The sequence below is a fragment of the Ziziphus jujuba genome, chromosome 3 (assembly GCF_031755915.1).
Source record: "Ziziphus jujuba cultivar Dongzao chromosome 3, ASM3175591v1".
Lineage (NCBI taxonomy): Eukaryota > Viridiplantae > Streptophyta > Magnoliopsida > Rosales > Rhamnaceae > Ziziphus > Ziziphus jujuba.
Genome location: NC_083381.1, coordinates 33,198,797 through 33,223,182, shown reverse-complemented (window position 1 = coordinate 33,223,182; position 24,386 = coordinate 33,198,797). Strand labels below are relative to the sequence as shown.

At 33.0% G+C, this 24,386-nt stretch overlaps 5 protein-coding genes across 15 annotated transcripts; 2 read left to right on the top strand and 3 right to left on the bottom strand.

The window, feature by feature from the left end:
- Positions 1 to 4,301: 4,301 nt before the first annotated feature.
- Positions 4,302 to 6,247, bottom strand: LOC107433426 (7-deoxyloganetic acid glucosyltransferase). Its single transcript, XM_016044713.4, has 2 exons — positions 5,693 to 6,247; positions 4,302 to 5,462 (listed from the first exon to the last, which is right to left on the bottom strand). The coding sequence occupies exons 1-2, from the start codon at positions 6,183 to 6,185 to the stop codon at positions 5,188 to 5,190; spliced, it is 768 nt and encodes a 255-aa protein (XP_015900199.3). The 5' UTR covers positions 6,186 to 6,247; the 3' UTR covers positions 4,302 to 5,187.
- On the bottom strand, positions 4,509 to 5,155 carry LOC132803191 (7-deoxyloganetic acid glucosyltransferase-like). Its single transcript, XM_060815468.1, has 2 exons — positions 5,121 to 5,155; positions 4,509 to 5,076 (listed from the first exon to the last, which is right to left on the bottom strand). Exons 1-2 carry the CDS (start codon positions 5,153 to 5,155, stop codon positions 4,509 to 4,511), a joined length of 603 nt encoding a protein of 200 aa, XP_060671451.1.
- Positions 6,248 to 6,964: 717 nt separating the features above from the next.
- On the bottom strand, positions 6,965 to 8,545 carry LOC132803190 (myricetin 3-O-rhamnoside 1,2-glucosyltransferase UGT709G2-like). Its single transcript, XM_060815467.1, has 3 exons — positions 8,287 to 8,545; positions 8,087 to 8,205; positions 6,965 to 7,177 (listed from the first exon to the last, which is right to left on the bottom strand). The coding sequence occupies exons 1-3, from the start codon at positions 8,543 to 8,545 to the stop codon at positions 6,965 to 6,967; spliced, it is 591 nt and encodes a 196-aa protein (XP_060671450.1).
- Positions 8,546 to 10,707: 2,162 nt separating this feature from the next.
- Positions 10,708 to 14,893, top strand: LOC107433417 (serine/arginine-rich splicing factor RS41). 6 transcript variants are annotated; one of them, XM_016044704.4, is made up of 6 exons: positions 10,708 to 10,900; positions 11,275 to 11,418; positions 12,906 to 13,018; positions 13,458 to 13,693; positions 14,073 to 14,336; positions 14,665 to 14,893. In XM_016044704.4, the coding sequence occupies exons 2-6, from the start codon at positions 11,313 to 11,315 to the stop codon at positions 14,714 to 14,716; spliced, it is 771 nt and encodes a 256-aa protein (XP_015900190.3). In that variant the 5' UTR covers positions 10,708 to 10,900; positions 11,275 to 11,312; the 3' UTR covers positions 14,717 to 14,893. The 6 variants fall into 6 exon arrangements, with proteins under 6 accessions (XP_015900190.3, XP_015900189.3, XP_060671773.1 ...); XM_016044703.4 differs by having other exon boundaries at positions 10,709 to 10,900; positions 14,662 to 14,893; XM_060815790.1 differs by lacking the exon at positions 10,708 to 10,900 and adding an exon at positions 12,524 to 12,762 and having other exon boundaries at positions 11,279 to 11,418; positions 14,662 to 14,893.
- Positions 14,894 to 18,324: 3,431 nt separating this feature from the next.
- LOC107433391 (protein ARABIDILLO 2) lies at positions 18,325 to 22,138 on the top strand. Of its 6 annotated transcripts, none has more exons than XM_060816019.1 (3): positions 18,325 to 18,891; positions 19,077 to 19,158; positions 20,180 to 22,138. In XM_060816019.1, the coding sequence occupies exon 3, from the start codon at positions 20,231 to 20,233 to the stop codon at positions 21,908 to 21,910; it is 1,680 nt and encodes a 559-aa protein (XP_060672002.1). In that variant the 5' UTR covers positions 18,325 to 18,891; positions 19,077 to 19,158; positions 20,180 to 20,230; the 3' UTR covers positions 21,911 to 22,138. The 6 variants fall into 6 exon arrangements, with proteins under 6 accessions (XP_060672002.1, XP_060672003.1, XP_048333754.2 ...); XM_060816020.1 differs by having other exon boundaries at positions 19,071 to 19,158; XM_048477797.2 differs by having other exon boundaries at positions 19,059 to 19,158.
- Positions 22,139 to 24,386: the final 2,248 nt, after the last annotated feature.

Below are 24,386 nucleotides of genomic sequence, written 5' to 3'. Positions count from 1 at the left end.
TAGCATCTTCCAAATGATTTGAATATGGCTTCTCCATAAATTTGCTCACCAAACTAACAACAAACATGATATCAAGCCTTGTTACCGTTACATACATCAAATTTCCAAGTAGACTTCTAAAAACACTTGGATTGACATGTTTTCCTTCATTATTTTTGCTTAATTTTAATCCAGCAATACATGGAGTTGAAATTGAATTTGCTTACTCCATTTTAAACTTCTTCAAAATATCATTTGCATATTTCTCTTGAGAAATTAAGATTCCTTCCCTGGCTTGATGAACTTCAATTCCCAGAAAATGATGTAGCTTTCCCAAATCTGTCATTTCGAACTCTCTTTTCATTGATGCTCTAAAATTATTTAATAACTCCATATTATCACTAGTGAATATGAGATCATTAGTATAAAGACTCACAATAACGAAACCTTCTTTGCCATGATTCTTGACAAATAAAGTATGCTCCTATGGACAATTCTGAAAGCCATTCTTCTCAAAATAAGAATTAATTCAAATATAACAAGCTCTAAGTGATTGTTTAAGACCGTATAAGGCTTTCCTCAATTAATAGACTTTGTGCTCTTCACCCTTTTTTACAAAACCAGGTGGTTACTCAATGAAAATTTCTTCATCAAGATATCCATTCAAGAGGGTAGACTTAACATCCATTTGTAATTTTCCAATTATTTTGAGCTACAAGAGAGATGATCAACCGAACAGTTTCAATCTTGAAACTGGTGCAAAAACTTCTTTGAAATCTTCACCTTCCTTTTGCTTCTACCCCTTGGCAACTAATCTTGCCTTATATTTGTTGATTGAACCATCTGGATTGATCTTTGTCTTAAACACCCACTTAACTCCAATAACATTTTTCTTTGCTGGAAGAGAAGTGAGTTCCCATGTGCTATTTCTTTCAATTGCATCAATTTCTTCCTTCATAACTATTTTCCATTTTTCTTCCTTGATAGCTTCTTCAAAAGAAATAGGATCTTCTCCTGCAAAAAAGGCAAATAAAATATTCTTTTGATTTATTGGCTTAGTTGCATTATATATCTCCTGCATGGTCCTTGTCTTTCTCCATTGGGAAGAATCTTCATTTTCTGAATCTTGAGAATTTCTTTCATCTTCAACTACAACACATGGTGTCTTAAGTGAACTATCTGCTTTAAAGTCATAGAAAGATGATGCTTCATCAAGTTTCACATGATTACGTACTACCATCTTTTTTTTATGTGGCTTATACAACTTATAAGCTCTGGATTTTTCACTATATCCCACAAAAATACATTTTTCAGTCTTATCATCCAACTTGTTTCTCATAGCATTTGGAATATGTGCATATGCAAGACTTTCAAAAATTCTCAAATGATGAGCACTTGGTTTTGACTAGTACCAAGCTTCATAACGAGTGCAATTTTGCAAAGCTTTTATTGGTGATCTATTGATTAAATAGGTAGCACAACATATAGCTTCTACCCACAATTTGAAGGCAACCCTTTTCTTTTAAGTATACACCTTGCCATTTCCATGATTGTTCTTTTTTTCCTTTCACAAACACCATTTTGTTGTGGTGAATAACGGCTATTAGTTCATGTTTTATACCAGCCTCTTTACAAAGTAATTCAAACTTATTTAAAAGATATTCTCCACCACAATCAGTTCTTAAAGTTTTAATCTTATATCCTGAAAACTTTTCAACTTGAGCTTTAAAATCCTTGAAAGCTTGAAATGCTTTTAATTTTGATTTAAGAAAGAATGTCCAAACTTTCTTGAAAAACCATCGATAAAGGAAATAAAGAACCTGTTACTTGCCATAGATGGTTCTAGCATTGGACCACATAAATTTGAATGGACAAGCTCAAGAGGTCTTCTAGCTTGTTGAAAAGATTTCGAAGGTAGAGAATCATAATGCTGCTTTCCAAGTTGGCAAGCTTCACATACTCCTATCATCTGATCAATTTCAGGTAGGCCTTTAACCATTATTCTCTTTGATAGCAACCTTAGACTTCCAATATTTAAATGCCCAAATCTATCATGCTATATTTTTTTAATTTTCTCCTCCAACACATCTAAAACAATCAATATTAGAGATATCCAATGTAAGAGGAAATAAATTATTTGAAGCTACTGGAATTTTAGCAACAAGTTGATCCTTAGAATGCACATATTATCATGGAAGTAAATATCAAATCCCTTTTTCAAAAGTTGCCCAGTACTTGGCAAATTACATTGCAATCCAAGGACATAATAAACTTCTGACATTTTCTCCAAAGTTCCAGATTTAGTTTTAAAAATATAATTTCTCCCATACCTTGTATTTTATAGGATTATGCATCTCTTATTGTCACTTGACCTCGTTCAAATTCTTCTAATGGTGAAAATAGATACTTATTTCCAGTCATATGCTTACTTGCTCCACTATCTAAATACCAAACATTATTTATATTCCCATAGCAAGCAAGAAGTTTCAGAATTACCTTCCTCCTTAGAATGGATGAACCTAGCATTCTTTTTTTTTGTTAGCTGGATTATTCTAACATTCACTTGCTTTATGTCCAGGTTTGTGACAATAATAGCATTCAAAATATCCACGTCCATGAAAATTAGAGCCTCTTCCTCTTCCTCTTCCTCTTCCTCTTCCTCCTCTAAATATGCCACCTCGTCCCCTTTGCGGTGTGTTCTTTGGCTGATTTATATTTTCTACTGAAGGATCTTCTTTACTTGGACTTTCTCTTCCTCTCCCTCTTCCATAAAATTTAGAACCTCTTCCACTAGTATTAACTCCTCTACCATGTCCTTGAAAATTAGCTCATGAGAAATTTTGCCCTCCTGTATTTGTAACTTGTGATTTAAGAGCTTGTTCAACCGAAGTCTAACTAGATGAAGCTCTTTTATTTACTCAAAATTCATGAGACTTTAAAATGCCAAATAACTCCTCTATTGAAACAGTAGATAAATCCTTTAATTCTTCTACTACAACGACAACAAAATCAATTTTTTTTTGGAAGACTTCAACGAATCTTTTCAACAACCTTTTGATCTTCTAAAATTTTCCATTTGAAGCCATTTGATTCAGAATAGAAGTAACCTTATTGAAATAATCTGAAATGCTTCACTCTCCTTCATTTCTAATTTTTAAAATTATGCTCTTAACGTTTACAGACGTACCTTTTTCACATTTTCTTCTCCTTCATATGCTGATTGGATCATCTCTCAGGCTTGCTTGGATGTTTCTGCTTTTGCAATCCTTTCAAATACTGGTCTTTCAATGATTTGATAAATCTGAAAGAAAGGCTTGCTGTCGTTCTCTCTTTTTTCTTTCAACAAAGCACTTTGTGCTATAGTTAGACTCTCTTCATCTTTTGGCTCTTCATATCCATCTTCAACAATATTCCATAACTTAAATGATTTTAGTAGTCATTACCTTCAGCTGATGGTTCCAATAATCGTAATTTTCTTCATTGAAGCGGGGAATAAGAGAAACCAGATTGTTTATGTTTGCCATTAGCTTTGATACCAATTGTTGGTTTTTTATGTTTTATGAAGATGCATTACCCATTTAAGAAAGAAAGCCAAAACAGAGCAAATACATAAACTTTTTTATTTATTTATATTTCATACATCCCTAATTCAATAGACAAAAACAGAGATATATAAGCATTCACATTTTTCGTAGTTCATGACCCATATTAAACATGTTCTTACATTTCCCGTACATATTTATCATATATCCTAGAGAAAGCAAATATTAAATTTGGTTTATTATTCCAACATATGCTTCCAAATGGGATTCTGTGGCCTGGTTTAGAGTTCATGGATATGTGATGGGATTAGAGGGTGATCATGTATGTCTTTCATCACACAAAAAGGATGTAGATTTTTGGATCCGTCAATTTAATGATTTGTGATTGCATTCGAAGAAAATTCATAATAGCCATATTCTGGATTCAATCTTTTTCCACAAAACTTATTTTCCTTTGTTAAAGCATCTCTCTTTCTAAAAACCTTAAGTTTATAGAAAATAGACTTTATGTACTTAAAGTTCTATATATTCTATAAAGTAAATCATCTTTTTTTTTTTTTTTTTTTGGGCAAAGAAAAAAGATTACGAATGCTCTAAATTAACCATGCAGATTTTACTGTTAACATTATAAGGATCCAATCTTGCCCCGCCACATTTTTATTTCCACAAATTGGAATAATTGCAAAAGCCCGCAAAACTTCTTCATTAGTTGAGTACGGAATATTTATGTTTTGAACATTCCAATAGTGTAAATAAATCTTTTGAACGCTTTATCCTTCCACTAATATGGTCAATATTTCAGAAAGTAAAACTTATAATAGAATTATTCATATTATAAAACTATATAACAATTATTTTTCCAAGATCGTCCATATAAATAAATCAAGAAATTCGGTTGGTATACTTATAAATCTACATGACCTACTAATTAACAACTTAATTTACGAAATATCCAAATAAAGTAGCAACCAAACACCAAGCATTTGATTATTCCACATTTTGGCTCTCTAGTTTTATCTTCTTGATATCTTCAACTAGGATTCCCAAATTGTGAATAGAAGACCCACCTGCTCCAATAACATCTTGAGCACATTTTGCAATTCTATCAATTGAATTTTGAAGTTCCTCCCTTTTACTTCCCATCAAGTTTTCTACAGCCCTTCGTACGATCAACCTATCACAAGCTTCCAATTCAAGCCCAGCTCCCAACACATTGCTAACAAGATCAGCATTAATATTTTGGTCGCTTGTTTGGGGCCAACAGATCAGTGGAATTCTAGCCACAATGCTTTCTAAGATGGAGTTCCAACCACAATGGGTCAAAAACCCACCAATAGAATCATGGCCCAAAACTTGCTCTTGTCGAGCCCAATCAACTATAAGTCCCTTTTCATTTGCACCCTTTTGAAGCTCTTGAGGAACAATCACATGCTCTCCTTCTTCACATAATATAACATCTGGTCTTAGGACCCACAAGAAAGGGTGTCCACTATTGACCAAACCGTGCCAAAATTCCGACAATTGAGAAATTGAAGCTTGGGCAAGACTCCCAAAGCTAACATATAGAACTGACTTCAAAGGCTGTGAATCAAGCCAGGCAAGGCAATTTTGATCTGCTTCCCAATGAGAGGCATGGGAAGCTAACAAATGGGAGTTTCGATCAGATTTAGAGTTCAAGTTCAATGCATGAAGAGGCCCAACTATGTAAGTTTTGTGAAAAGTGTCTAGCAACATAACGGAGGCTTTTCACTTCAAGATCTTCAAAGGTGTTGATTATGAGACCAGAAGATCCATTCATGCCGAATATATGATCGAGATGTGATTGGACTAGAGGGTGGTGTATATAGTTGGACAAACAGAAAGGAGGTAAATTTTTGGGTCGCAACAGCCCTTCAAGTCCAGGCACAGTAGTACCATTGATTTCATGATTCTTGTTTTCACCTGAAAACAATAATTTTTTATTATAATTATTGGTGCCAAATGTACAAATAAGGGAAGCAAACCCCTAGATACATACAATTCGTATGGAGATTAATTGCAACAAAAATTTATGTGTCATGTATTGCTATATATGTTGTTGGGAAGAAAATGAATAAATTATAATATGATGAGGTTAATCAGTAATTTTTTTCTTTTAAATATAAACGTAGATTCAAAAAGAAGTAACTCACCTAGAAAAGGAAGGTGACCTTGTTCGATGAGCTTAGGGACACTCAAGTAGGCCAACAAGTAAGAAGCACTATGCCCAACAAATGCAAATGTAGGAATCTCCAATTCCTCTGCTACTTCACGTGTATAAGGTAAATATTCATCTGTTATAATACAAGTGACCGGAGGAGAAGACGACATAGATTTCCTTCCAAGAGAATTAAGGAGAAATTGTTTGAGATGTGGCTTGGTTTTGGTCTTAATTCGGGAGAAGAATTCGGAAGAAGGTTCACGAGAATGATCATCAGGCAGGCCATCGGAGATGGATTCAAAATGGAGATTTGGGAAGTGGGTGGAGAGGGATGAGAGGTTTGGTAAGTGGTTGCGAGTGTGGTGGGTTATGAGGAAGGTGACATAAAGGCCAGGTTCACTAAGAAGCTTTGCAAGGCATAACAATGGCTTTATGTGGCCTTGTACTGGTAAGGGATGAAGAACTACATGAGCTTGCTCCATCATATCTCCAAATTCATTAAGAGCTTCCAAAATATGTGTTCCTCTTTGTGAATTTGATCATATATATAAATATATATATATACAATAATCCAAACTAGCTCTTTTTTATAGCCACATATTCATATATAATATATTGAATGGCCTGCATAATATTTAATTTCCTTTAGTTATTATTTTTTTTTTCAATGTTTATTTATAGTTTGACGGATTCTATCTATTCTAGAAACAGTAATTTATTAATTCCTGGCACATAATTGTTTTTTTTTTTTTTTTTTGGGAAACATTATACATTATTATTATCTGGTCACTTTCAGTTAGTTTAAAATGCCAAATTAATTATAAATCTCCATAACCCACAAATTAAACGTTGCCAACTCCATATATAATTGCAGCCACAAACAAAGCAAATTCTATCATTACACAAGTTGGCTCTTCATCTTCTTGATATCTGCAACTAGGATTTCCAAGTTGTGATTAGAAGATCCAACTTGCCCAATACAATCTTGACTTTGAGCACATTTTGCAATTCTATCAATTGAGCTTTAAAGTTCCTCCCTTTTACTTGCCATCATGGTCACTACTGTCCTCTCTGTGGTTAACGTATCACAATTCTTCAATTCTCAAAACTTTGCTGACAATGTCAGTATAAGATTTTGGTCACCTTTGCGGGGCCAACAAATCAAGGGAATTCTGGCCAGAATACTTTCCAAGGTACAGTTCCAACTACAATGTGTCGAAAATCCACCTATAGCAGCATGACCCAAAACTATATCTTGTGGAGCCTAATCAACTAGATACCCATTTTCTTTTTCACCCATTTGAAGCCCTTTAGGGATCAAATTCTCACCTTCTTCTTCATACAACATGGCATCTGGCCGAATGACCCACAAAAAAGGGTAGCCACTGTTGAGCAAACCATGACAAAATTCCATTACTTGAGAAATTGAAGCTTTGGCAAGACTTCCAAAGCCAACATAAAGAACAGACTTCAAAGGCTGTGAATGTAGCAATTGAAGCATGAGAATTATCTATTAAACCATTGTAGTTTTGGCCTGTTTTAGAGTTTAGGAATGCATGAAGAGGTTCAAGAGTGTAAGTTTTGTGAAAATGGCTTGCAACATGTGGGAGACATTTTGATTCAAGATCATCAAAGCTGTTGATTATAAGACTAGAAGATCGATTCATGCTGAATATGTTATTGAAATGTAGTTGAATTGAAGGATTGTGTATCTCTTTGAACAAAAACAGAGGAGGTAGATTTTTAGTATGTAGAGGGCCTTCAAGTCCAGAAACTCCATTGATTTCATGATTAGCATTGTCATCTGAAGAAATTAAATTATCTTTGTTACAGTATTGACACCAAATTAATATATGTCAGGGTAAGAAAAATTGTCTAAATATATATCTTTATTTCAAATTCAACCCTTAAAGCAATTAAAAAACTAATAATTTTTTTCTATTGAAAGGATTTGATTTGAGAATTAATTCATATAATTTTGCTACAGTGAAGCAGTCAAATTCTCCCTAGAGAGAGAGAGAGACAAGGTTTTACATGCGATAGAGGTGGCACATAGGACAGGAATCTGGATGTGCAAACCCATTATAGTAAAACAGTTAACTTATAGACTAAGATTTTAAATAAAAAGAGAGTTTTTAAAAAATTAAGTCTATAAATTTGGTTAAAAAATTCATTCTTGTTTATACAATAAATAGAATTATTGTTGTGTCAAAACGAACTTTTTTATCAAATAAATATATATAAATTTGTCAAAATGATCACCTGGTTAGGTGTTACTTAGTGTATATCATATATTGAAATAAGGAGGAAAAAAAAACATAAAATATATAAGAGAACCTTTTAATTATAATTTAACTCATGCAATTAATATGTAGGCTGAACTCACCTGATAAAGGAAGGTCATGACCATGTTGAATGAGCTTGAAGACCCACAATTATAGACCAACAAGTAAGAAGCACTATGAGCAACAAATGCAAATATAGGAATTTTCAACTCCTCTACCACTTGAAGGGGATAAGTTAGGTATTAATCAGTTATGATACATGTTACAAGTGGTGTGGACGATGATGACATAGATTTTGTACAAAGGGAATTAATCAAAAACTGTTTGAGATGTGGCATAGTTTTCATCTTGAGTGTGATCGTCCGGTAGGGCGCCATCAGAGATGAATTCGAAGTGGAGAAAGATAAGATGTTAGGCAAGTGGCTGTGAGTGTGATGTGTGATGAGGAAAGTGACATAAACACCACTTTCACTTATGAGCTTTGCAAGGCATAACAATGGTTTCATATGGCCTTGTACTGATATGGGATGAACAACTACATGAGCTTTCTCTTTCTCCATTATTTCCAAGCTTCTAAAGTAAATAATTTTGTCTTGGTGATGATAAGAAAAATGATCAATTTCATTGGAGAAGCAATACTGTATCTGTGTGGTTAGCCATTTTTTTTTTTTTTGGGGGTAAAATATATGTGGTTGGCAAAATTAAATGGAGAGTGAATACTGTATCAATTTAATAGAGAAAGTGCTAATGTGGTTGGGGAAAGCAAATAGATAAGGACAAAGAACAATGATAATTATGTATTATCTAGGAAATCTAATTAATGTAGACTAGCTTTGGTATGCCATGCATGCTATGAGCATTTTCAAGATGCTCTTTAAAACTCTTCTCTTCTTTATTTTGAAAATCATATTTTTTTTATTTATAATTCATTAATTATTATATAATTTTCTATGCACAATTATAATTAAATTTACTAATAAAAGTTTCATATTTCATTTTTTTGTAAACGTTACTTTGTTATAGGTAGGGAAAAAAATTATGGAAAAGCTAAATTATAATTGTTTAATTAAAGAGTAATTATAGAAAGTTTTGTTGAAGTTGGATAGAAAATCTCACTCACTATTTATTTTTTAAAATTCTTCAAAATACTCTTTATTTTAAAAATTAAGGTATTTAAAAATAAAGAACAATCTTGAAGATTTTCTAAGTATATATGTATTTGTTTTTTCTTATTAAAACAATTCAAATTGCAGTACGTGTGCACCATGAGGAAATAAACAACGAGTGTGCTAAAAAATCCTATTAACTAATTAAACCAACAAATTCAATCCAATCCAATATGTTTGAATTGATTATTCCTAGTAATTTGATTGGATTGGTTGCAAAAACCCAAAATTGATAATCAATACGGTTTTGATCGGTTTTAACATACAAAAACTAACGAGACTAATCCAAACCAAACTGTATATATTTAAAAATTAATTAATAAACTATGGTTGTTTTGTTTCATTTAATAATTACATTGATTTTAATTATTTAGCTAACAAAAATTAGTTGTATTTGAAATATTATTTTAACCAATTTTGTTCTATTTATCTTAATCTAAAAATAATTATTTTTTTAAAAAAAAAATTAAAGAGATCTTAATTAAAAATTTGTCTATTTTACAAATGTAAAAAAAAAAAAGCAATATTCAAAATTTCAGTTATTTAATACCTAAAATTTTAAAACCTAAAAAGTTATAAACACAAGTCCAAATTCAATATAAAACTAATCATTCAATTTGATCCAAACCGACTATTATCGAATAGGCTTGGATTGAATTTGATAGTAAAATAAAGTTCAAATTAGATAGAAAAATACCAAACTAATTAGTAATTAAATTGTAGTAATTATTGCTAAAGTAGGTTGGTTTCAAATCAATGAACACCTCTAATAAACAGCATAAATACTAATTAAGAAAATTGGAAAATTACATTAGACACGTATATGCCTTTTGAGTTTTCGCAAAATGTGTCTTTGTATTTTTAAAAATTACAGTAACCTACTTCGAGATTTTGTTTTTCTTGTAACATCACTCTTTTTTGCACAATTTTACCTTCTTCTATAATTTTTTTCAAGATGATAATAAATTTACAGTTTATAATACATTTTTAGAAAAATAGTTTTTGTTATATTATGCAACTTCACGCTTCAAATATTTATTAATTTGAACATAATAGAAATGCGTTTTTCACACTTATTATTTTATTTTATTATTATGTTTTTTTTTTCCTTGCAAAAACGTCACTTTATCATGAATAGAATATCATATTTTTATCTGGAAATTGAGTATAAAAAAGTAAAGAAAATGTTAATTACAACTTAATTAATATTTTTATGGACAACTTAATTATTTTTTTAAATAAATTATCTAATTTATAATTTATTTAAAAAAATTTTTTATTTTTTATGATTCAAATGTATACAGACACGTATAAAAATGTTCAATCATTGAAATTCTATGTTTTATTAAAAAAATTAATTAATTATGTTTAAAAAATTAACTTTAAACATAAAAAATAATAATAATAATAACGAAACTTTACCCAAAAAAAAAAAAATGGTAATGACAGTGAAGGTAGAAAGAAAAAAAAAAAAAAAAAAAGGTAATGACAATGAAAGTGAAAAAAATAAAAATAAAAAAGAGACGGGTATAATGACAATAAAAGTATGCGAAGAGGATGACATTAGTTAGCACAGGCTGGATAATCCTGGAGCCAAACAAACCCGTTGTAGACAGTGATAGACAAGCACCAACGCCGTGTTTGGTTGGACTTACACAAAGCCCCCAATCCCTGCGCCGTGTTTGGTTCGACTTCGACCTACGAAGCCCGTCCGGCGATCGCGTTGTCCGATTCACACTAGCCCTGAAGGTGAACAAAACCTACACCTCTCTTTTCATCTGCTTCTGTTTCCCTCTTGTAACCAAATTTTATCTTCTGTATTTACTTTAGGACTCAGAGATTCTTGTTCCTCGATTTTTATTATTATTATTATTTTTTTTTTTTTCTGTTGGCTTTTGGTGCATTCAAATTTATGTTCGATTTAATCCTCGGAGTCATATATTTCATTATTTGATTGCAAATATTTGCTACCGGGACGAAATTTTAATTTATTCATCAAAAAGAAATTTTAATGTACTTTTAGGGTTTTTATTTTTTTATTTTTATTTTTTATTTTCATATTGGAAAGTGAATATTCGGATTGAGAATCTAGAATGCATTGCATTTTTCTGTTGTTGTCTTAGGGTTTGAGAAATTTGTGTTGCTTGAGCGTGAAGAAAAAATGAAGCCCGTATTTTGTGGAAACTTAGACTTTGATTCTCGTCAGTCTGATGTTGAGAAGCTTTTTAGAAGATATGGGAAGGTTGATAAGGTGGACATGAAGTCTGGTAAGATAGTTTTGCTGCTTAAATGTTTTTCACTATTTACATTAATTATTTCAACTACGTTATAAGATCTGGGTTCTTTGCCCTTTAGTTTATTTTCTCTTCTGATGTTGAATCCATACTGGTTTACACAAGCTTTAAACTTTTGGTGAGTTTATGGTATCTGATTTTGACAAGTGGTTCCAACTTTGTGTTAAGAAGTTTGCTTTAGATTAATGTGGTAATATCTGAACAGTATTTTGGGTTGTGTTCAAGTTGATATGCACTGTGTATGATCGGTAAGTATTTAATAATTGAAATCATAATTACTGCAATTTATGCATATCCACTAGGTTCGATACTGTTTCACATAAAGCACAGGTTGTGAAGTTTGGCTGTGGTCCCGGGACAACAAGGAATTTAAAAGGGCCATACAGAAATTGAAGCTGCTCTTTTCTTTCGTTTTCTGTTTCTTGGTGGAAAAACCATTCGGAGTCTGCATCTCAATTATGAGAGTTTCAACTTATGTTGAGTAGTGGTGGGGTTTTCAGGATATGTTTAAGAATGGGAAATATAGTGTACAACCATTGAAAAGTATCATATGAGATATGATATATTGACTCCTTTTGTATATCAGTGATTGTGGAAAACATTGAGGTTTGGCTACTGTCATTAACCTCAACTGTTTAAATTGATAAGTATATATGTGTTTTGTTTTTGACACTTTAAAAGATTAAAGAACTGAGAAACTCCCCTTTCACTTGTCAAATACAAAATGTTTGACTTATTTTTCTAGAGATGGAGGGGAGGGGAATGCAGTAACACATACGTGATAAAACTTCTCATTGTAAAACAATTTTAATCTTTTTAGTGTTTTTTGTGTCTCAAGTTGAAAATTTCATTTTTCTAACAAAAAGAAAAACAAAGGATGTTTTTTGTTTTGTTTCCCTTTTAAGCAAAATTATCACAATTTATTGCACAATAGTTGTTAGGAAAATATCCCAGCTGTTATACAAAAGGGTCAATATGAAAATTGCTGTCAGGATGGGTGTATACACTATTTTCCTTTGAGAGAAGCAGGTTTTTTATGAAGTGTAAACCCCCATACTCAACAATTTCTTTGGCGCAGGATTACTTGGAATGTCCATGCTCTTCTTGGATGGATGTGCGTCACTGCATTTATTTTCTAGCATGTGCCAGCTTCATCTTCTTGTATTTTTCCAGAAGAATTAATCTGATCTGCCTTAGTCCTGCCATTCTACATTCCCTCAGTCACCATTGCTTTTTCATTCCCCATGAATTTTGCACAGTGTTCAATTTCCGACATGTTTCACCATAGAAACATGACAATATCGCAGCCAGTGGCAGGTTTTGTGTTACTTCCTGATAGTATATTTTCAGAAGTCAACATTTCCAGATATTTTGAATGTCTGACATAATTTCTCGTAAGAGAATTTATTTGGATGACTACGGTTTTTCTGCTCTGTCTTCTTAACTTTATGGTTTTATAGGATTTGCTTTTGTCTATATGGAGGATGAGCGAGATGCTGAATATGCAATACGAAGACTTGACAGGACAGAATTTGGTAGAAAGGGGCGACGACTTCATGTTGAGTGGACTAAGGTATATTGATGAAAACTTGTGATGGTTGGTTATCAGCCCCCTTTATGCAACACTTCTTGGCAAGTCTAAAAGCATTGCACTGGCATAAATATCTATCTCCCCTTCCCAGTTAATCTTAATCATATACATAGATATTGGATATTAAGCATAAATTTTGAAGTCTGATGTAAGCTTGTTTGCAATTGGTTAAAAATTGCCATCTCCTCTAACCCACGGTACCCTCTTACTATCACTAACCATGCACACATGCTTGCATGTGCTTGAAAGAGTATAAAATGCTGCTTTTTTTTTCTGTAACCTTCTTCAAATGATATAGTTTTGCATTAAGAGGAATTGGATAAGTAATTTTTTTTTTAACCAAGTTGTGTTTCTAAATGATTCCGTACTCAGTATGGTCTGAATTATGCACTATTTAATCCCAAAAATTTCTGCCTTGCAGCAAGAACGTGGGATTAGAAGACCCAGTGACTCGAAAAGATCTTCAGCGAACATGAGACCATCAAAAACCTTGTTTGTTATTAACTTTGACCCAATTCATACTAGAACAAGAGATCTGGAGAGGCACTTTGATTCGTATGGGAAAATACTGAATATAAGGATAAGAAGAAATTTTGCATTTATTCAGTTTGAATCACAAGAGGATGCTACAAGAGCATTGGATTCAACAAACTTGAGGTAGTTTTCCTCTGCCTAACTCTTTAGCGTCATTCACTTCATTTTGAACTTGTGGAACTTTTCCCTCTGAAGCAACCTTGACTTCTAGGAAAAAGGGTTTTTAACTTTCAGAAGAAATATCAAGAAATTTCCTGCAATAACTCTTTTCTTAAAGGTATCTAGCAAAAATAAAAAAATAAAAAAAGAAGTCTTTTTTTAAAGTTGTTATACCCTACATTTTGTCAAAATTATTACCTTCTGTTGTGGACTGCATAACTGTGTAAGTTTCTATCTAAGAAAAACTAGGTGCGAGTTTCAGTAGATATATCTCAAATTATATAACTGAAATGCACTAGTTATGGCCATTATATTAACTTAATTTTCTATGTTTGAGTAACAGCAAGTTTCTAGATCGAGTCATATCAGTTGAATATGCTGTCCGTGATGATGATGACAGAAGAAATGGGCACAGTCCTGATAGGAGAGGCCGTGGTGTGTCTCCTGATAAACGAAGCAATGATCGTGGGAGATCCCCAAGTCCATACCGTAGAGATAGGGCTAGTCCTGACTATGGCCGTGGATCTCATCCAAGTTCTAGACTTGAACCAAGAGGAAGTCCTGATTATGACGGAGCTTCAAGCCCAGTCAATGATAGATATCACAGGTATGAGACAGACCATATGTTTATGTACTCTGAAATAGTTCTTTTAGCTTTATTTGTTGGTTTATTGTCTCTTATGCAAAGAAGCTGAATAAGAAATAGAAGGGACAAAAAGAATACAAAACAATGACATGTAACAAAATTATATCATCCATAGCATAATCCAGCACATACTTGAAATACAAAGGCCTAATTAAACCAAACTGCAGTCTCCTTCTTATCTGACATTTCTGTTTGTATTAAACTGATTTTGCAACCTTCCTCTGTAAACATAGTAAACTGCATTTGTGAGCATTATTTAACTGTATTTCTTTTATTAAAAATGCAGCAGCAGCCGTAGCCGCAGCCGTTCACCCCCACTGCGGGAAAGATCTCGGTCCTGAGAAGGAATGCATTGAAGTTTCAATATATTAGTTGGTAGGTTGTTTGTTTCTTCGGTGATGCTCTAAGATTAGTGTTATTGTTATGGTGAATTTGAATCATGGCCCGCATGGCCACTAAAAGACCTTTGCCTAGGATCCCCACAAAAAGGACCTGATATAAAATTGTCACGTTAAGTATGTGCTACTTTTTTGTCTTTTTCTTTTTTTTTTTTAAGCATAATTCCTACATATGAGTTTCAAACCCTGCAAAATGTTCAATACCAAGAGTTGTCTGGCAATTCGATCAAAGTTCAAAAACATTGATTCATAAAAACATGCCCGTAGATAGAATTTGAAATTTATAATAATGTGGGACCGGTTTTGATAAAAAAAGAAAAATAAATCTAATAATTTAGATCCATGGAAATGAATTTAAAAATACAGTATAATAGTTTCCATTGATTTCTGTTTTAAATTAATATATTTTGAATTTCTTGTACTATGTGGAGCTTGTGGAAAAGGACAAAGATTTTGGAGGGTGAATGGGCAAACATAATATTCAAGAATACAAAAATATATATATTTTCAAAAAATAATAAATAAAAATAAAAATAAAAAGATTAAAAAAGTAGGAAAAGCCGACAAGGTACAGCGTCCCGTCCAGGCCACGCAAGGGCCAGAGACACCACGCGTCTTGGTCGAGTCGCCCCCAGGGGCCTCACTCGGTACACTGCTTTGGGCCTCGGTATGTGTGCCTTCTTCTTTGCTTCCCTTCCGCAGCCGTTTTAAAATTTTTATTTTATTTTTGGTAAATGGTATATTTTTATAATTTTACCCATATAAAAATAATAATAATAATAAAGAAAAAGGAAAAAAGGAAAAAAAGAAAATTTTTACTGAAAAGGGTGTTATTTGTACTTTTCCATTTGTTGTGGTTTGGATTGGGATGTTTATTTGTTGGGTTTCCACAAAACCAAACATATGCATCGTTTTGATTTAAGTTTAACTTCCCAATACAATGAAATTTTAATTATGTTGTATTTCGGAAAACACAAAAGTATTTGAAAATATTTGATAGAAAAATAAATAAGATCAAACAAAAGAGACAGCACATAAACAACTAAAGGATCTAGATTATCTTTTATCTCTTACAAGTTGAACAATGATCTTGGCAAAAAAATAATAATAATAATAATAAATAAAAAATAAAATGTTCAATGAGAATGAAGGAAAATACCTTTTTCCCCTTCTTTACCCCTTATAATTTTTTTTTTTTTTTACAACTTTTATGATAGCGTGTACCATTAATTAATATTGTGCGTGATTTAAAAACAATTTTGATGTTTAATTTATTTATCGATTTTTTTAAGTAAAAAAACCGAAAAAACATATGCTATCTTTTTTCTATTATGGGATTCCATACTTCAAGGTTCAAACTTATTTATTCCTTGTTGAACCAAAAAAAAAATATATATATATATTTATTCCTTATTATTATTATTATCAATAGAACGAAAATATACTTCTTTACGGAACCAGAATATATGGAAAGGAAAGTTAAAAAATGGAACATAAAAAATGCTTTGAGGATGTTGCCTTTTTTAGTGATTTATTATGTTGTTGACATTGGAGGTTTTCTTTTTCTTTTTTTTTTTTTTTTTTTTTTTTTGTGGGCTGAGGGCTCGAACCCAGCTCAGAGGCTTGGGTTGTTGACTTTGGAGTTAAGTTTTGGTATTCGTACAAAAACATTTGAATTTTGAAAGTTGCTTTTAGAAGTTCAAAATAAATCCTGCTATAAGCATAAATATTTCAAACCTTTTTGCCATAGACAACATTATGATTCTCTAAAACATCAGGGTGAAAAATTACAATAATTATAAAATCAGCCAAGTACAAAATTTTCCAACGAAAGCTGAAAAAAAGAAAAAAAGAAAAAATCAATGTATCGTGGGTTAGATTAACTGGACACCACAATGCAATATTAAAGAAGAAAGGCATATAAATTATTAAACTCATCATTTTGGTGTACAATTAACTTTTTCCTTCTTTAAATTATGAGATAGTAGGGAACGGAAAAAGGAAAAAAAAAAAAAAAAGGTATTGCATGATGATGATTTGTGCCGTATGATTAAATTGCTATTTTTTTTTTAATGTGAGTTTAATTAATTGGGTGCTATTATTGTAATATTTTGGTGTTGTACAAATGAATGCAATTGATATTAATAGAAGTATTGTAACTATTTGTTTTTTGAAAGCATCAATTAAAAAGTGGGTTCCTTAATTTGTAAATTATATTGGGGAAGCAGAGTAAGAGAATGTATGTTGACATGCATCATTGCAACATGCAAAAACCATTGAATATTGGAACCCCACCATTATATTTTAGAACCTTCAATTTCTCATTTTTCTTTTTCAAATTCAACAAGATAATTTATTATTTAATATTGCATTGATTACATAGAATAAAATCATTTGGTTCATAAAACAAGATAACAAGATATGCTTTTTTTTTTTTCTTTCTTTTTTATGTTTTTACGAAAATAGAGTAATTGATAAGATTCTCCTCTCAACTTTAGAACTAACACCACTACTTTCAAACTTCAATTCCAATAGATATTATATTAAAAAAAAAAAACAAAATGAATAATACACCAAGTAACAAGATAAGTCATCATCTAAAATTGATTTATGTAGTTGGAATAAACTAAGGAGAATCTTTTACGTAAAAGAGTAAATGATAAGTTTTTACTATAACCTTTAGTGCTACTATAAAATTTACTATGAAATTTAGTGTTCACATTTATCTTTAAAAAAGTTAATTAGTCCTTTAAAAAAGTTAATTAGTCCTTACCTTTAGAACTTTACAAGGTTTTACATTTTAGTCCTAAACTAAAAGTTGTGAATTTTAAATATCCACACTTAAAGTAAATATTGATGCTAAACAACAATTGCAACCAAGAAACAAAATAAATAAATAAATAAAAAAAAATAAAAAAAGGAAAATAAGCTAATTACTACCAATAAACATCAGTTTTTTTTATTTGTCACTTTAAACATCAAATTAATAAATGTTATGGTGTTTATATGATTTTCACTGGCATCTTTTTTGTTTTTTTGGATGAATGTTTTCACTTGCATCTTGGTACTTTATCTTTTATTAAAACAAAAATTAGGATTATTTCAAAATTTAAAACATAAAAGACAAAAGAATATAAAAAGAAATGTTTGAAAAATCCCCAAATGAGCTGATTCAGCTGAACTCATCAGTGGCACAACTTGGAGTTCAACAGTCAAATCAGGGCTGTAAAAGTAATTTCATACCATACTACTTTTCCAATAGCTTGTCGCTCTCACACGGTGGATGCTTTCGAGCCATAAGCACTCGACATTGAAAAGTAAGAACCCGTCCCCACATTACACGTGGTCAAAAGCCACATCATCACCTCGGTAACGTCAAGAAAATTCGAAAATAAAAAAAATCATATTCAAACTTTTAACGGTCGGATCCTCTGCCACACTCTCAATCATAGCCGTCTGATCCTTTTCAGTATTGCTCGACCATTAAAGCCTCTTTCTCTCTCTAGCCTCCAGAGGCCAGCAAGTTAAATATTCAGATTTTTTTATTTTATTTTTATTTTTTTAATATCCCCAAAGAGAATCTAAGCGAGAGCGAGAGAGAGAAGAGTCTATTTCTACTCTTCCATTTCTAGAGAGAGAGTGTGTGAGAGATTTGAAGATTTTTGAAATGTGATTTGTTTTTTTCTCTTCTGACAGTTTCTGGGTAGTGTTTTAAACTCGATTAATTTAATTGGGTTCTATTTGTATTTGAAATTTATTATGTTTTATATATGTTTTTCACTGTATACCTATTTAAAATGGTTTTGACCGTTTAGTGTGTCTATTTTCCTACGAGCAAAAAAAGAAGAAAATGATGTCTGGGTAATTTCTGTTTCCGAGAAGGTAAGCTGAAGAGAGTCTCTGGAATTTCCAGTCTATTGTTTTGATTGCTGATTTTGGAATCATTGCTGAGTTGGTTAGCAAGTTGAGAAAACAAAAAAGAGTTTTTAATTTTTTTTGAATGGATTGATGAATCATAAAGTGTGAGAGAGAGGTTTGAAGATCAAGCTACAGTGGGTTGGGTTGCTTTACGAAGAGAGAAGAAGGAACAAGTTTCTTCTGGTTTCTGAGTCTTAAAAGTTAGTCCTTGATTTTGTTTTTTCTTGCTTTCTTAAATTTCTCTGCTTCATAAGATAACGAAGAAAGAAAAGTTTATTTCTTTTCTCTTTTTTCTTCGCCTTTTCTTTTTGTATGAGTTCTAATTTATGTACAAATATTTTTTCTGGGTATGATTGTTGCTGACCAGACCGAGATAGAGAGAGAGAGAGAGAGAGAGAGAGAGAGAGAGAGGATGGCTGCTAATGGTGGACACTTTGAATGATAAGTATTGTCAAGTCAAAATTGAGGTATTTTCTTTTTCCAAATTCATAGCTTTGAATTTTCTCAGGATTTTTTTATTTTTATTTTTTATTTTTTAGTGGGGTTGGTTTGGTCCATCTTGGAAAATTTTTAATACACTCTATATTTATGTATATTTTTTTATACATCTATGGATAGGGACTTAAATCTTCTCTTCCAAGGAAAGTCTCTCTCTTCCTCTCTATATCTCTCAGCACCGGCTAGCTTCTTCCACCACCACAAAAAGGACATAAATGGCAATTTCTCTAAGAATCCAAACTTTCCCCATTTCTTTCCAAGAAATTTCAACCCTTAGATTTACATTTTGGAGAAAATCTGATCTCATATTCTATGATGACCATGGCTTTCTATTTACCAAAATAACCCCAAGAAATTCGTATATTACTCTAAAAACCATGCTATGGAAGCTGGTTTTACTGAATTTGGTGAAGGGTGTTTTTGGTATCACGGAAGTTTTTCTTTGTGCGCCGACGGATTCTTAATTGGACGGTTCTACGTTAAAAAGTAACTTATTTCATTATCATCAAACAGTTTTTATATTCTAAACCTTTTAATTATTTTATAAAAGAAATTGTTTTTCTGTGATTTTTTTTTTTTTTTTTTTTTTTTTTTTTTTTTTTTTTTTTCCATTTGGCATTAAATGATCAGCACTTGCCAAAGCTCTTCAAATTGAAAGGACTCGTGGGGCATGTTTTAGTAGGTACTTTGAGTGTGTTTGGTCGCGTCTTGTTTTCAGCAAAAACAATCTTTATGTGATCACACAAGATTCTCGAAGCTCTTGATGTTTGGCTTATTATATTTTAATTTTATTTATTAATTTTCTTCCATCTTAAAAATTTACGAATTTTTTGTTTTTTTATTGGTTTTGTTCCTCATTGTTTAATCTATATGTTTAGTGATTGCAACTGCTCCACTGCCTTTTAATTTTCTATCTAAAAATCATTTCTTTTGTGTTTCTTTGCATCCGGGTCATTCTTAGAAACTCTGTTTTCCTCCATATTCTTGCAGTTGGTAGTGCTGTTTGGTAGACAAGTTTAAGCAATACCCAGATTTGGAATCATGGTGGAAGAAGGTAAAAATGAGGTTTTGGAAGATAGCCGGTCGGCGGAAGATTGTTTGTCAAATGCGCAGGAGCTTGTTCCCATGGCACTGGATAAGGCTAGAGAGGTTAAGGGATTCCCAGGTAGATGGAAGATGATCATTTCGAAGCTGGAGCAGATCCCTTCGCGGTTATCGGACTTGTCAAGCCATCCTTGCTTCTCCAAGAATGCTCTCTGCAAGGAGCAATTGCAGGTGGTATCGAAGACGTTGAAAGAAGCAATTGAATTGGCTGAGGTGTGTATTGGGGAGAAATATGAAGGTAAGCTTCGGATGCAGAGTGATCTTGATGCACTCACTGGGAAACTGGATTTGAATTTAAGGGATTGTGGGCTTTTGATCAAGACTGGTGTGCTTGGCGAAGCTACTTTGCCACTACCAGTAGGTAGTTCAGCCGAATCGGAAGCTGCTGATCATGGCAATTTGAGGGAACTGCTTGCCCGTCTGCAGATTGGTCACTTGGAGGCCAAACATAGAGCTCTTGACAGTCTTGTCGAGGTCATGAAAGAGGATGAGAAGGATGTGTTGTCGGTTTTAGGACGAAGCAATATCTCCGCTTTAGTCCAATTGCTTACTGCAACTTCTCCTCGTATTCGGGAGAAGACTGTAACTGTGATATGCTCGCTTGCAGAATCGGGTAGTTGCGAGAATTGGCTTGTTTCTGAAGGTGTTCTGCCACCTCTTATAAGGCTTGTGGAGTCGGGCAGTGCGGTTGGTAAAGAGAAGGCTACGATTTCGCTTCAGAGATTGTCAATGTCAGCTGAAACAGCCCGAGCAATTGTCGGGCACGGTGGGGTTAGGCCATTGATCGAGATCTGTCGAACAGGTGACTCTGTTTCTCAGGCTTCTGCTGCCTGCACTTTGAAGAACATATCAGCTGTACCGGAGGTTCGACAAGCTTTAGCGGAAGAAGGGATTGTAAAGGTTATGATTAATCTCCTGGATTGTGGACTTTTACTAGGATCGAAAGAATATGCAGCTGAATGCTTGCAGAATCTCACTGCCAGCAATGAGAATCTACGAAGATCTGTTATCGCGGAAGGTGGAACTCGAAGCCTATTAGCATATCTTGATGGTCCATTGCCTCAGGAGTCTGCAGTTAGTGCATTGAGGAATTTGGTCGGTTCTGTTCCAATGGAAGTTCTGGTTGCTTTTGGATTCCTACCACGTTTGATCCATGTTCTCAGGTCGGGATCGCTTGGTGCACAACAAGCTGCTGCATCAGCAATATGTCGGGTTTGCAGCTCATCGGAGACAAAGAAGCTGGTGGGTGAGGCAGGGTGCGTTCCTTTGCTTATCAAGATGCTCGAGGCTAAATCGAACAGTGCCAGAGAGGTTGCCGCACAGGCAATCTCAAGCTTGGTGACAGTTTCTCAGAATTGCAGAGAGGTCAAAAGGGATGACAAAAGTGTGCCAAATCTGGTTCAGTTGCTTGATCCAAGTCCACATAACACGGCAAAGAAGTATGCAGTTTTCTGCCTTGGGTCACTTTCTTCGAGTAAGAAATGCAAGAAGCTGATGATTTCTTACGGAGCAATTGGATATCTAAAGAAGCTAACAGAGATGGACATACCAGGGGCCAAGAAGCTGCTTGAGAGGTTGGAAAGAGGAAAATTGAGAAGTTTGTTCATGAGGAAATAGGGGGAAGAAAATGCAGTTCCCTTTTGTATAATGGAAGGGTTTATTTCTTTTCTTTTAAATTTTTTTTTTTATTTGTTTCATTGTCTATATGAAACAAAGTAGTTCATGATATGAACTTTGATGCACAAGCTTAGCTTGGTATTCTAGCCCAAAAAAGAAAAAAAAAGAAAAAGAAAAATTCCGCTGTACTACTTATTTATAAAATGTATAATATCTAAATGTTTCTCATTTTTATTTTTCTTATTTTTTATTTTTTATTTTTTATTCCATGTTGTTAGAAGTTGATATTAGAATAGAAACAACTTGACTTTTACTGTTTGGTCTATTCTCAGGGCCAAAAGGACGTGTTTATCTTGGTTGTTTCTTTCTCCTGCGTTGGTAGCCATATTAAGCTGAAATCATTTAACTTTGGGTTTTGAGTTCTACAGGACGAAACAGGATTTATTAGGTCAAATTTGCTAAAAAGGATATATTATACGGGCCCCTTGAGGTATTATTTGCTTTTGAGATGCTACTTTGGGCAATCCATTTGTCATACATGTATAAAAGCTTAATTCTACTAGTAGAATTTAGTCCATAACTAAAATTAATTCTGACTGATTGCTAAGGATATTGTTCTGTAGAATTGACTAGTTGTATGAATTTAGTATTTAGTGAAAAATCACCAAGCAAATGTTACATTATGCACAAGTCCATCAAGAAAAACTCTGTAGCTTACTGTAAATCAAAGCTGGAATCCCAGGATCCTCTGGTTTGTTGTACGTCTCTCTCCCATCCTCCCCACCACCTCCTTAGCGTAGAAATAATTCCAACTCAAACCAGCCCTTGAAGTCGTTTTTCAATATTATCCTTGAAGGTTAATATATACCAGGTGACCAATCACATTAAAAAAATTAACCATAAAAAAATTGTGGGAAGGAATCCAATCCTGTTAGATATTAAAAATGCAAAGATAACAAGAACAAGATAATTTGAGGCTTTTGGTCATATATATATTTTATTGAATAACAAAGCATCTATTTATACAGCATAGTGGAAACTAAATTGCAGAAAAATATGCTACATATAAGGCATATCTGTTAAGCATTAAAAAATAGCATGAAGAAAAGATCATAGTCAGTTTGACTATTTTATTGCCTAAAGAACAGCCTAAATTAAAACTGATTCCTGCATTCTGTTAGCAGCTTCAAAGTCATGCCAGTCAACACTCCTCCTTGGCTCTGGAGCTACATACTCCAAGCTTTTTCCTTAAGTATTCATATCTAATCTTGGGAAGTGCCTTTGTTAAGATATCAGCATTTTGATTTTCTGTTTTACAGTAGACTAGCTGTACTTCTCCTTCCTTTTATACCTCTCTTAGAAGATAAAATTTTAGCTTGAAGTGTTTTGTTTTGCCATGAAACACTGGATTATTAGCAATTGAAATTGCAGCTTGGTTGTCCACAAATATCTATGTGCTTTCTTCTTGTTCCATATACAAATCAGTCATGAGTTTTCTGATCCAAAGAGCTTGATTTGTAGCAGAAGTAGCAGCTACATATTCTGCTTCTGCCGTAGATTGAGCTATAATTTCCTGTTTCTTAGAAACCATGAAAAAGTTCCAGAACCAAAACTAAAACAGTAACCTGAGGTGCTTCTCATATCATCAACACATCCAGCCCAATCACTATCAGAATAACCATGGAAACTGAAATTTCTAACTTGACTGAATCTTATTCCATAATCAATTTTGCTGCTTGAAAATGAATTTTACTAGCACAGGGCATGTACCTTGATAGCAGACTTACTGCATGCATGATATCTAGCCTAGTTGCAGTCAAATACATTAGGCAACCTACTAGACTCCTATACAGCCTTTCATCAACCTTTTCAGCTCCATCTTCTCTGCAAAATTTTTCCTTTTGATTCATTGGAGTTGGAGTTGGCTTGCACTCTTCCATGTTGAACTTCTTGAGAATTTCCTTTGCATATTTTTGCTGATATACAAATATTGTATTTTTCTTTTGCTGTACCTGCATACCAAGAAAGAATGCCATCTTTCCAAGATCTGTCATTTCAAATATATCTTTTATTTCTTCTTTGAACTTTTCAATCAACTCCTTACTACTTCTTGTAACAAGCAAATCATCAACATATAAAGATACCACAAGTATTTCATTGTCAACCTTCTTGATATATAAGGTAAATTCACTCAAACTCTTTTGAAAGCCTAAGTTTGTCAAGTGTAAATCAATTCTGCTGTACCAAGGCCTGTTTTAAACCATACAAGGCCTTTTTCAATAGATATACTTTTTCCTCTTGTTCTTGAACAACAAATCCCTCAGGTTGCTCCATGAAAATTATTTCTTCCAAGTATCCATTGAGAAAGGCTGACTTGACATCCATTTGATGTATAACCCAGCCCTTTTGTGCGGCAAGAGCTAGTAAAATCCTTATAGTGTCCAACCTGGCAACTGGGACAATAGTTTCAGAGAAA